General features: G+C 44.6%; 1 protein-coding gene across 10 annotated transcripts in view; it reads right to left on the minus strand.

The window, feature by feature from the left end:
• Positions 1–12,452, minus strand: part of REV1 (REV1 DNA directed polymerase) — an 81,539-nt gene that overhangs the window by 12,742 nt on the left and 56,345 nt on the right. For all 10 annotated transcript variants that reach the window (XM_082642666.1, XM_082642668.1, XM_082642669.1 and 7 more), the window contains 3 exons: positions 9,425–9,553; positions 6,805–6,959; positions 4,469–4,588 (listed from right to left, as the gene is read on the minus strand). In XM_082642666.1, coding sequence (XP_082498792.1) covers positions 4,469–4,588; positions 6,805–6,959; positions 9,425–9,553 — 404 coding nt within the window. The remainder of the gene's footprint in view (positions 1–4,468; positions 4,589–6,804; positions 6,960–9,424; positions 9,554–12,452) is intronic.

The following is a 12,452-nucleotide window of genomic DNA, read 5'->3' on the forward strand; positions in this document are numbered from 1 at the left end:
GTCCATAAGTGAGGAAGACTGCAGTCTGGCCTTCCGTAGGATGTTACCAGGGAGCTCAGAGTGGAGTCTGGGGTCGCCTACCTGTCACCGTTATTGTCACTTCTAGCTCCAGTTCTCTGAGTGGCCCTAGTGGGGGAAGGAGCGTTCTTGTCCAGGTTCTGCCAGGAGAACCTCTTGGAGCAGTTACACAGAGGCACGGTTAGGAGGGAGGTGGTCAACTTTACAAAAGGTCTGTGACCACAGAAGTGGGCAAGACAAGTTTAACCCAAGAAAATCTGTCCCCTAATGGAAGTCAGATGAAAGGTGTTAAGGGTGCTGTACCCCATTTGTGCCATTTTCAAGTTCAAGTCAGAACAGAGACCAAGCAAGAATAGCGGAGTCCAAGTTAACAACAAGAGAACCCTCCAGAGGAAGACCATTCAAAAAACGACGAAATTCTAAGTGAAACCTATTGGAGTATTTTTCAAGATGGGGAGGAGGAACCCAACGAAAGGGACAAATCAGATACGAGGGTGGCCAAAGCCAGAGAGACACTCTACGCAGCTGTTCATGTTCAGGGAACGCTTTCTGTCTCTATTTTTTTCCGTCCCATCGTTGCCCCAACTCCCCACCCTCAAGATGTGATCATGTTCTTTCCCTGACACACCTGGGCAGCCGATCTGTTCTCCCTGATTTGCAAAATCAGCAAGAGGCAATAATCCTGCATTAACTGTGTGTATTGGGATGGGCAGGGGGAACCTGTAGATTTTGAGAGTCTCTTGAGTATACCAGAACACAATTACCATTCACTAAGAGGTACAGAAGAAAGACGATTACATTAAATAGCACCAAGTTAACCACGATCAACCTAATCTAACTGAACTGTCCCTCTAGGGAAGAAGAGAGGTTCCTCTCCATTACAAGCTCATCTAATGGAACGGAATGGCCTGAAGTTGAGTGGGAGAAGGAGGCATGGATGGTCTACCTCTAACCCCTACGACGTTTGCACAGGGGGGGAAAGTTAGCTTGGAATCAGCACCAAGGCCCCGAATGGGTGCTAGTTTGATTGCTTCGTGTGAGCGTGTTTAAGGAAAGGAGGCCCCTCTAAGGAGGAAGTAACAGGGTCTTGAGAATCAAATTGAGTGCAGCCACCTAGAAAGGGAACCACGAAGGAAAATGTGCTAGCGTAGAACCAAGGTTCTGAGAAGGAGAGAAGAAAAATGAAGCTGTGGAAGCTGCCAGTCAAGCCACTGGACGAAGATGTGGCATCTGTCCTTGAAGGGGAACGACGACCCCAGACTAAGAACAGCCAGGAATGCCTCCTCCCGGCACCCGGACCTTGACAGTCCAGAGACGCAGAAAAGTCAAGTTCCAAAGAATCAACCTTTGCCATCTAAGTTAGCACCGGTCAACAGAACCTTCTGTGGTGATGGAACCGTTCTCTTCTGTGCTGCCCAATTCAGGAGGCACCCGCCACGCGTGGTTAACTGAGCACTGACTGCAATGTGGGCAGTACAACTGGGAAGATGAATTTTAATTTTATTTAAATCTTTAATTAATTCAACCTAAAATTTTCTAGCTTCACTTGGCTAGTGGCTCCCATATCAGGACAGTGTAGATGGTCATGTACACCTACACGGCCGCGGTGCTTATCTGACACGAGAAGAAAGAGCTGGAAACCTCAGAGTGGGTGCACACACCCAGCAGAGGATGGACAAGGGGCAGAATCCCACAAGCCAGGGTGAAAAGCCTTGCGAAGAGCCACAGAAACCGTGCAAAGAGTGACCGCATTTAAACAGTTGTTGGGGACAGTCCTTTCTTTCATTAGCTAAACAGATCTCGCTGGGTCACTTATATGCCGGCACAACATGCAGCCATTACTCTGGGGCGCCTTCATAAACTTACTAGTGTGTGTTCCCCTTTTACGCGGCTGTAACGATTGTGTGCTGTGTGCCAGGCACGCCGTGTGCTCAGTCACCGGTCAGGGCACACAGGGACAGAGGCAGCTGGTGGGGGACAAGGGGGGAGGCGCGTTTAACTTGGACCTGCTTCTGGTTATTGGTTATAGAGCAGAACTTACTCAAAGCACGTGCCACAAAATGTTAATAGTCACCATGTATTCATCTTCAACTATCTTTGGGAAACGACAAACTTTTAACAAAGATGAACAAGCTTCCTTCTTGTAAGAATTCTCAGAACTTACTACTCAGTGGGCCCCTCCACCGCACAGCGTTCCTGCGTGCATGTGGAGCCTGCTTTCAAAGGGACAGCTTGTACTACCATCCCAGGGCAGGAGTAACAACAGAAAAGGCTGACGTTTTACACACTGAAATGTTCTAAATCTTCCTGACAATAAATTTGGGGATTTTTATAAAAGTCAGTAGTCTTACACATGAAAATCTCTCCAACAATTCTGGGCGGCCACAGGCTACAAGCTGGTTCTGACGGAGAGAGCAGCAGGTGGATCGCCAGAGGAAGCCGATCCTGGCCGCCCCCATCTCCCCCAGATTTCAAGGTTCTCTTAGGAACTTCAAGGCTGTGCCTAAGAACTCAACCAGGACACGTAAACCCACACGTGCCCTTCAAAAAGTAAAGTCCTTCCAGCCAGGAAGCAAATGAAGGTGAAAGGTAAGATGACTAGGTCAAGGAACTAAAACTAAAACCTCTCCGTTTCTGTGTAAAAAAAACCAAACCAAACACACACAAAAAAAACTTACAAAAATGATGCAGTATAAAGATGGTGCTGTGGACGGAACTGTGTCTCTTCAAGATACCTATGCTGAAATCTTAATTCCCAGTACCTCAGAATGTGACTGTAACTGGAGAAAGGTCCTTCGTAAAGGTAATTAAGGTAACAAGAGGTCATAGAGGTGGGCCCTAATCCAGTATTACTGGTGTCCCTATAAGAAGAGATCAGGACACAGACGCACAAAGAGAAAACACCAGTGAAGACACAGGGAGAAGATGGTCACCTACACGCCACGGAGAGAGACCTCAGGGGAAACCCAACACGCTGGCAGCTCATTCATGGACCTCTAGTCCCCAGGATTCTTGAGGAAATAAACTGCTGTTGTTTAAGCCACTCAGTCTATGGTATTTTGTTATGGCAACCTCAGCAAACTAATAAAGATGCCAAAGTAATGATAACTTTGAACTCAAATTTCACATGCACTTTAAAAACACTGGTTCCTTCTTATATAAAACTGCAATAAGACATGTTATTAAAACTCCTAAATTGTGTTGTCTAATAAGGTAATTTGCTAGCATGATTTTATAAGGTTACTCCTCAAATTTCACCTCAAACTGACCATCAAAATGTCATATTTCACATTTCTGATACTACCACATTCTTGGATGTTATTTACTAGGGAGTCAGGAGGCTTCAGAACTAACCCATCATAAAATGGCTTTTGGGTCATTTAATATTTTTGGCCTATAACAGAAATTTCTAAGTTAGTTCAGATATACCTTTCTTAGGCTTAAGAACATGCATCTAAAAATACCACTAAATCCACTGTTAAAAGTGTTAAAACCTTTAACAACAAATGAATTTAAAAAAACCTTTCACTAAAAGTATACTCTCTTGAACTTTCCCACCACAAACACCTGGGAGCTTTGTGAAGCTAACGCAGGCTGCTTTACAAAAACAGGAGAGGGTGATCTGAAATGGTATCCTGGATTACTATATGGCTCAGAGAAATTTCTTAGAAAGAGGTACCTACCATAGAAAGCAAGTCTAAATATTTAATAATTGTGAAATGAACTGCCCTACACACAAAAATTACATCTGTTCAAGGCCCCAAAAGGGCAACCATTTTCCAGTTACAATGAATTGTACTTGATTTCTCCAAAGAGAAAGGTTTTTACATGCTAGGTTAGCTAGCCACACTACACAAGAAAGTAAAATAACTAACCATCCTGCGCGTTAGGTGAGCAAGGTATGCCTTTTTGGACATTTTACTTCAACCTGAGTTAACAAAATACAATACTTCATTTTAGGTTTTCTTCTTCCTAATAATGGTTTATACATTTTCTACTTTTAAAACTATTTGTTTAGTAAACTCAGAAAAGTATCACTAGTTTGGAAGGACAATTTTGTAAATAGGGGAATCGATTTTCAAAACTTTATCTTGGGTCTAGAAGTACACTATTTCAATTGTGATTTATTTAAAGGACCAAAAGTCAATTTCACCATATTCTTTTAAATATGACTTCTTAGAATTCCTTGATCTTGGCACTTGAGAAATACTTAAACACTTAAAAGTAAAACACACAAGAGGCAAAACTAAAATGTTATATTAAGGTTCTGATAAATCAACTGAAAGGATATTCATTGTGGAGTTCTAAATTTTGTTTCCCATGGCACTCAATAAAAGATTAAAATTTTTTAATTCATTTTTTAAAAAAGAAAGAAACGTTTTACATCTATGAAAAGCACTAATGAATACTTACAATAAATAGAAGTTAAAAAGAAACGATTTGTATTTACCTGGCAGATTAGTAACTAGCTGACTTCTGATAAAATCATCCACTTCTTCCGGTTTTAGGTGGTACTGGCCGTCCGGCTTTGCTTTCCTGGTTGCCATTCTAGCCAGGAGAATATTAGAACCTATAAATTTTTTTTTAAAAAAAGGAAAGAAAGAAAGAAGTCATTCAAGAAATATTCACAATTATTTTCAAAATTTCTTAACAAAGACATCTACAGACAGGTTACCTATCAAATTTCTAAAGAAAATGAAAATAATGTGCAACTTTGATCATTTCAAACACAGTACAAAACTGGCAGGATTCTGTTAAGTATTACAGATTATAACCAGCATCGCTCCTGGACAGATGTTACCTTCTGTTCCAAAACACGTGACATTTCAACATCTCCTACCCAGGTAAAGGAATAGAGAAAACAGTCCTAATCTAAGACTGGAGGTTTATAGGAATTGTGGGCAATGATCAGCAATCAGTTCATTTTACCAACCAATGTTTATTTGTTTGTTTGTTTTTGGCCGTGCCATGTGGCTTGCAGGATCTTAGTTCCCTGACCGGGGATCGAACCCAAGCCCCCTGCAGTGGAAGCGCAAAGTCGTAACCACTGGACCACCAAGGAAGTCCCTCATTTTAGCAACCAATGGATCCACGTTGGGTAGAAATAAGGCCAAAGAAATGCCATTGGACTTGGGGAGGAGAAGCCCAAAGAACCAGATGTCTCACTGTATGATGAGAACATGTGGAGTAGAAACTGAGGGTATGAGCATCTTAAAAAAGAAGACAGACAGTGACAGTGAGGTCCAAGGTGTGTGAACGGACACAGACAACTAACGCAGAGCAGAGAGAAGGCTACTGGAGCCCGAGAAGGTATCAGGCATCTGAGAAATACCTAAATGGGGTCAGATGAAGTTCTGTGTAAATAATAAAATCTCCACGAATTACAGAAGACTTCTATAAAGCACATATCTTAGTTTTACAGGGACTTACATTAAAAACAGTGTGTTTTCCTAGGGTAAATGTATAGATATTCATGAAGGAAAAAGTACTGGAAAGGCACACTAAAATGATAAAAGTGGTGAGTTCTGAAGAAAAGAGGGCTGAGAAGTGGAAACATCATTTGGGATTTTTGTCTTAATTATGTGCTTGAACTTAAAAGGACATATTCATGTCATCCCGCTTGTAAATTTAAAATAAATACAATTTACAACAAAGAACTAAACCTGTGCCTGAGAGTGGACTCCAGAAGGCAAGTCCTACACGAATGCTGAGAAGGGTGCGCAGGCCGCACATCAGGGAGCCAAAGGGCAGCCTGCCCGTAACCGGAGGGACGCTGTGAATGTGTTCCTCATGCTCTGTATGTTCTGCAGCTTATGACGTTCTGACATCTTAAAAATCCCTCCGACGGGGAGCGCCTGCCCTCCCAGGGCTGGTTAATCCCTAAAGACAGCAAGCAAGTTCCTGGGGGTGCGCCTCTCACACCCACGCCAGACACCCCAAGAGAGGCTCATCAAACTCACACACAGACCCCAAGAGAGGCTCTGGCCGAGGATCTCCCCTCACTCCCGCTTCTGCCTCCAGACCTGCACGTGGCGCTCCCGCACGAGGCCCTGCATGGGGCTGCACGCCCTGCCCTCCTCTCGGGACAGGCACGCGGTAAAGATCTCTTATGGGTAGAGGCACTGGGCTCGTTCAGACGGGAGGGACACGGGGAAGCTCAGGGTGACAGAGGGGGCTCCAGAGCACACAGCTGCGAGAGTCGACAAGAGGAGGACCGATGATGGGAAGGGCTGAGGAAGCAAACACTGGGCTTAGAGACAAAACAGGTCAGGGCTGCGGGGAGGGGATAATGGGGGTGTGTGTGTGTGGATGAGTCAATAACAGCAACTTGTGGCCCCGAGAGAGTGAAGACAGGGCGGGCTGAGCGGGCTGGCTGAGCGGTCCAGGAAGCTTCAGAAAGTAACTGAGTTAACACAAGACGCAACAGCACGGAACTCCAAACCCCACTCACGCCGCACCGCCTTAAATACCTCGCCTCTGTTCACTTGACAAAAATACTGTTGACATACATTGCATCCAATATTCCCCATTTTTGAAGACCAAGAAATATTCCAACTTGTTTATTCCAAAGATGTTATCAATCATTTACTTACGTTTCCAACACTTTCATCTCATGCTTTGCCCAACTGTGAGCCATGCCGAGAACCGTTTCAGAAGTGGGAGACCTACGCGGTACGGTGATAAAAACGAAACCTAAAAATCACTCCTAAAAATCAAGCGGTATTCAACGATCCCAGAGCACTGCTTTGAGGAAAACGAGTAGTACAAGATACGCTGGCTACTGACCGATTCCCACAGAGGCAGCGCATTTAGTCTGGTCTTTGATTTCCGTGCGGACAGCGTTTGCAAATTCGTCAGGAGTGAGTCTGGTCTCTGCGAGGATTTCAGTGATGTCCACCAGAGCTTCATCACAGCTGACAGCTTCGATGTTATGTGTGTAGCTGCCAACATAGAGCAAAGGCATCGAATCACAGCCACAGCTTAACATCAAGCAGCCACATGTGGCCAAACAGGCTTTCCTATCTTTCTTTGACATTTCCTTACAAGACTTAAAATGCTAAAAATATTAGCATTTTAACTGAACTGGCCCAAGCGCCCCTATTTACTCACTTAACTTTTAATGGCCAAGTTAATCAATGTTTTCTTTTTTTCCATATTAACTACCCAAAATACAACAGAAATGACCATTTCAATTGCCCTATACTGAGAATACCGTTGTAAACCTCTGAAGAGTTGAAAAGTAGTAAGTGAACTGGAATTGTCACAACATTTAATTTCAAAAATGTTCAAACACGATTTACCAGAATCCTTGAGGAACAGAAAAATCACACAAATCAAACAAGCAATTGACAGTCTCCTAAACAAAAATGCCCAGGATACAGTAGGATATGATGGCCAATCACCCAGATGGCCGTCCAGAAGGACACCAGCAACGCTCCCTGCACGTGGAAATCCTTCGGGTTTTGATTTCTGTTGTTGTTTGGTCGTGATCTACTCACACAAAGGACTGTTTCAATTCTCCACAGAAGAGGACAAGGAAGAGAAGAATCACCATGTGGCTCTGATGCTAATTGAATATGTGAACCACAAGGCCAGCAGAGGCCTCAGGACCAGAAATGGATCTTCAATAATCCACCTGGTAAAGTACCAGGAGGGCCAAGCCTTGCCTCTCACTACACCTTACTGTAGGTTACGAATCAGATTAATTACCATCAACAATCATTTAAGAAGTGAGTGTTTTGTTAGGTTTAACTCCAGAGAGAAATCTGCAAGAGCAGAAGGGTATTCCTGATATGGAAGCTGCTCTGAGGCATGGAGAATATGAAGCAGAGGCAGGATTTCCAAAGGTGGAAGGAGAACAAGGAATGTTTTTCCCCAAATGACAGCCACGTGCCACTAACAGTGTCTCCTCCACCCACTAAAATTATATGATAGCATCCGCCAAACCCCGCAATCTGAGGTGCAGGCTGGCTGCCCACTCCAGGGCCTCCGTAACCAGAACATGCGGCACCCAGCTCGGCCACCCGCTCCCAGCCCACACACGGCGCTGCTACTGACCGCAGCTTTGGGACGGGACTTGAAAAGCACCCTCTCCACCTGGCAGCACTGACATTCCCACATTGGGGTCTTAAGGACAGCTGTGATTGTAACTGGCTCGTCATTCAGCCCTAAGTCCACAGACTGATGCCAGATAACTTCACCTGCCCCTCTGTGCTTCTCTCTCCTGCTAAAGTAAGCTCCTCAAAGGCAGAGCCTGGATCTGACTCCACTCTCACAGGACCGGCAGCATCAACAGTGGTTTGCACTTGGTAGACACTCCATGAACAGGTGTTCAAAGTAATGCGTAAGAAAGGAGGGAAGAAGTGGAGATGGAGGCAAGAGCCTCCCTCAGAACATCAACACAGCCCAGGGGTTGGCGGACCCTGGTCTGCTGTCTAGAGGCCTGTTTTGGTGAATAAAGACTGAAGGGAGCAGGGCCGACCCCGCACCTCGTCTGACTGCCGCCACCGTCCACGGCAGGGCTGAGCAGCTGGGACAACGACCTTACCCGGACTTCTATGGAGAAAATATGCCAACTCCAGCTGTAAGGCATACACGGCCTGACATATACTTATCTAAAATGTTGAGTTTTGAATTAACATTCAATATACCTACACTGTAAATATTCTAAAAATTAATCTCTTTTTCTCCAGCCAACTAATCACCCACCTTGAAACTACAGCTGACCCTGTGGAACAACACCGGTTTGGACTGCACGGACCACGTATGCCTGGATTTTGTCAGCAGTGAACACTGGAGCGCTACGCGATCACCGACACGGAGGTGCCCCGGGCGCAGAGGGCAGCTGCCGTGACACGCGGCCCTCCGCCGCCCGGAGGACAGCACCGCACCACCCCAAGTTGTGCAAGCGCCAGCTGAACTGCTAGAACCTTTTATCAAAACTAACTTTTGGCATCCCTAATGATTTTAGAGGACACAGGGTTTGACAAAGTCTCTACTTGTTAACGTAGAGTTCTCATTTGAAACAAAACCATAATTCAAATATAATAGAAGAGAATAACCAGGTTAAAAACTCCAATCCTTCAGCTGTCTGGTTCCATGGAGGGAAACCTGGAACCGCTGACGAGAAGTCATGCAGGCACCGAATCAGACCGACATCACCGCCAGGGAGCAGCTGAACAATCCCAGCCGTGCAAACACGTCCCCGAGGCCTGAGCCCTGCTCCAGGAGGTGCTCGTGGGAAGGAGAGGGGCCGTGACACCAGCAGGCAGAGGAGCAGGCTCCCGGGAGAGAGGAGCGTCCAGCACAAGTGCCCCCGACAGGCCTGGGGAAACCGTACCCTCTTCACCATTAGGTAGAAGCAGTAAAGGAGCAGGCGGGAGCGGGAGCGCAGCACACGACGTACCTGGCCAGCGTCTCATACATCGTTCGCGCAACTTCCTTATACGCGTGAAAATCATAGGGGACAGCCTGAAGGTTGGGACAAAGCTGTTTCGCTTGCCCGAAAAACATTCCATTCCTAATGCCAACTTGTCTAGAGAAAGAACAAAATACAGTGGAGGTTAGACTAGGAATTTTTAAATGCCAAATCAAATATCAAATACTGGTAGTATCTCCCCAAGCCACTGATACACAATTTTCATTTAACTCCATTTTCATGAGGGGTAAAAAAAACAGGCATTAAGACAACTTACAGGTTTGTTTTCCCCCAAAAGGAAACTGACAAGATTGTCTGATGCGTGTAAGTGACATGTGCAGATGTGCCCAAGTACGTTATTCAAAGGCCAAGTTTGGCTCCTGCCTCTGTGAAGACGTCTCCTGAGACTCAGACCTCTGGCGCCTGTGCAGAGATGCCAGCACACCACACGCCGGTGACACCACAACCACCGCAGAGCAGGAGCGTGCTGTCAAAACGGTCTGCTTCCCCTCACACGTGGCCCGGTTCGGCCCAATCCCCCGAAGACAAAGAATATCAACAGCAGAACCACACAAAACAGCGCTATGCGACAGACAGACACAGTGTACTCATCCTATTACCACCCAATTCCCAATTGACCAATTCCAAGCTCCTGCGGTGGCTCCACAGTGGCTGAGATGCCAACAGCATTGGACATGGTGGGACATCACTCTGGGCAGGGGCCAGGGTTCCAGAACTTTGAGGGACCTAATTGAAAATGGTAAATTTCAAATCTTTTGCGTGTCTCCACGCCCCACTTACCTGTGGTAATTTGGAGCATTCAGCACAAAACTGTAATTATGGAATTATACATAATGAGTACAATTCCATGTTACTACTATGCAATGAATCGAAAAAAAATCTTACGGTAAAAACACAAGCAGATAATAATAAGCAGTGTTTCCCCAGATTACATGCTCATAGGTGTAAATACATCAAATGGTTACTTGATACATCTACCCAATATTTACTCAGTGCTCACTCAGTACGGAGGTGTGCCCTGTGGCACAGAGGCCTGTGGCGCCTGCCCATCCCAGACCACCAGTGACAGCCAAGAAGGAAAAGACTCCGCCAAGCCATTCAGATGAAAGAAATGCAAAAGGACATGCATTTTTAATGTATATAAAAACAATAATAGATCATCAGACGGCAAAGCCCAGAGTAGATGAGAAATATCTAATAAGAGGGAAAAATGACAGTAAAGGAAGAGATGATTAACAAATCATGGTGAAGAAAACAACGCTTTCATTCATTTAACAAAAGTTTATGTCTCGGGCACTATGTGAGTACAGCGTATCCCATGACATCCATGAGGATGACCTGTGCTGGCCTAGGGGAGGACGGATTCAAGGTGACGGACCTGGTTCGTGAGGCAGGGAAGTGTGTGCGGAGGAGCTCACAAGTCTGCAGAGACGTGCACAAACAAGCTGAAACGTCCCAGGAGTGCCAGATACAGAGGTTCAGCATGCAACAAAGCTAAGCTTACACATTAAAGCTAAGTATTCATTTTTAAAGGAATGTCTTACATAATTCCTGTAAGCACAATACTCTTATATTTATAATAAATTCGTTTTCAAATTGTTCACTTACACAAAAGATTTCAGGGACATATTACTTAGAAAAATGTAATACTTCAACTTACGTACTCACGCATACCTACACCTCACAGAGAAATGTTTAGGGATCACTAGACACTGTAAGGAAGTTATGAACAAAAAAAGGGTAAACCTCAGAGGCTTCCCATAACTAAGGGAAGCAAAAGACCTTGAGTTGGTGGTTGGGAAATTAGACTTGTTTCATATAAAATAAATAAGTAGGAATTCCCTGGCGGTTCAGTGGTTAGGACTCATCACTCTCACTGCCAAGGGCCCGGGTTCAATCCCTGGTTGGGGAACAAAGATGCCACAAGTCATGCGGCACAAACAAAAAAATAAAATAAAATAAAATAAGATAAATGAGTAAAGACAATTACAAAACAGCTTGAAATAACTTCACTACAGTGACATTTATTCCTCTCAAATGAAGTCGTGGGCGGCAAAGACTACCAGTGCTTCATAAGCTGCAGAAACGGTTCACCCCCAGGTTTACAGTGCAGGCAGCACACTCCTTCTTTCACGTGCTATATCCGCAGACAACGGCATTTGGTGTTGCATTAGACAACAGTAAAAAAAAGTAACCAGTAAATCACTGCCACTGTCAATTCAATATAGCAAAGGACATCCATACCACTAAGGACTGTAAAGTGGCCTTACAAAAGCACGTGAAAACAGAGGTTTAGAAATGATTTGCTCTTAAAAATTTATGATTCTAGGACATTTGTATATCATTACCTATCCATCTACATTATTCACCTTCTAACTTACTATGTATAAAGCTGGTTCTCTATGGTAAGTATGAGCACATATTCTGACCTACATACATGCATTCTACCTTCCTGACATCTACCGTCTCATGTTCACGTCCCATCCTTTGCTGACCCCATTATTATAAAGTCTGTGTCTTCTGAAAACTCACCAGTGCCTAAAGGTGGGATGACCGTGCCCACAATACAGTCCCCACGCCAAGCCCAGAAACATTTCTGTGATCCAACTGTGAATATACTTATTTAAAAAAAAACCTTCTCACTTAAGGAAAATATAACTATTACATATAGCCACAAAACAAAAGGGTATTCAAGAGACCTTCATTAGGAATAGCCTTCTAGAAAATGAAAAATTACAGTTAAAGGACAAAAACCCCATTGCTGTGGGTTTCACGTTTTTCTTCGCCAACTAAAACAAATTCATTTTCATCACTTTCTGCATCTCCTTAAAATAAACATTTGCCCTCTAAGCGACACTCAAATGGCTTGCTACACAGCATTTGGCCCTCATATATCGTCACCTCAATTATTCTGTAACACATTCAGCTTGACAATAGCCATCTGTGGTACAATACAAAGGCACCATACAAACACCAACAGAGGCCCGGAGCCCAG

Source organism: Mesoplodon mirus (assembly GCF_964341445.2).
Source record: "Mesoplodon mirus genome assembly, chromosome: 14".
NCBI lineage: Eukaryota > Metazoa > Chordata > Mammalia > Artiodactyla > Ziphiidae > Mesoplodon > Mesoplodon mirus.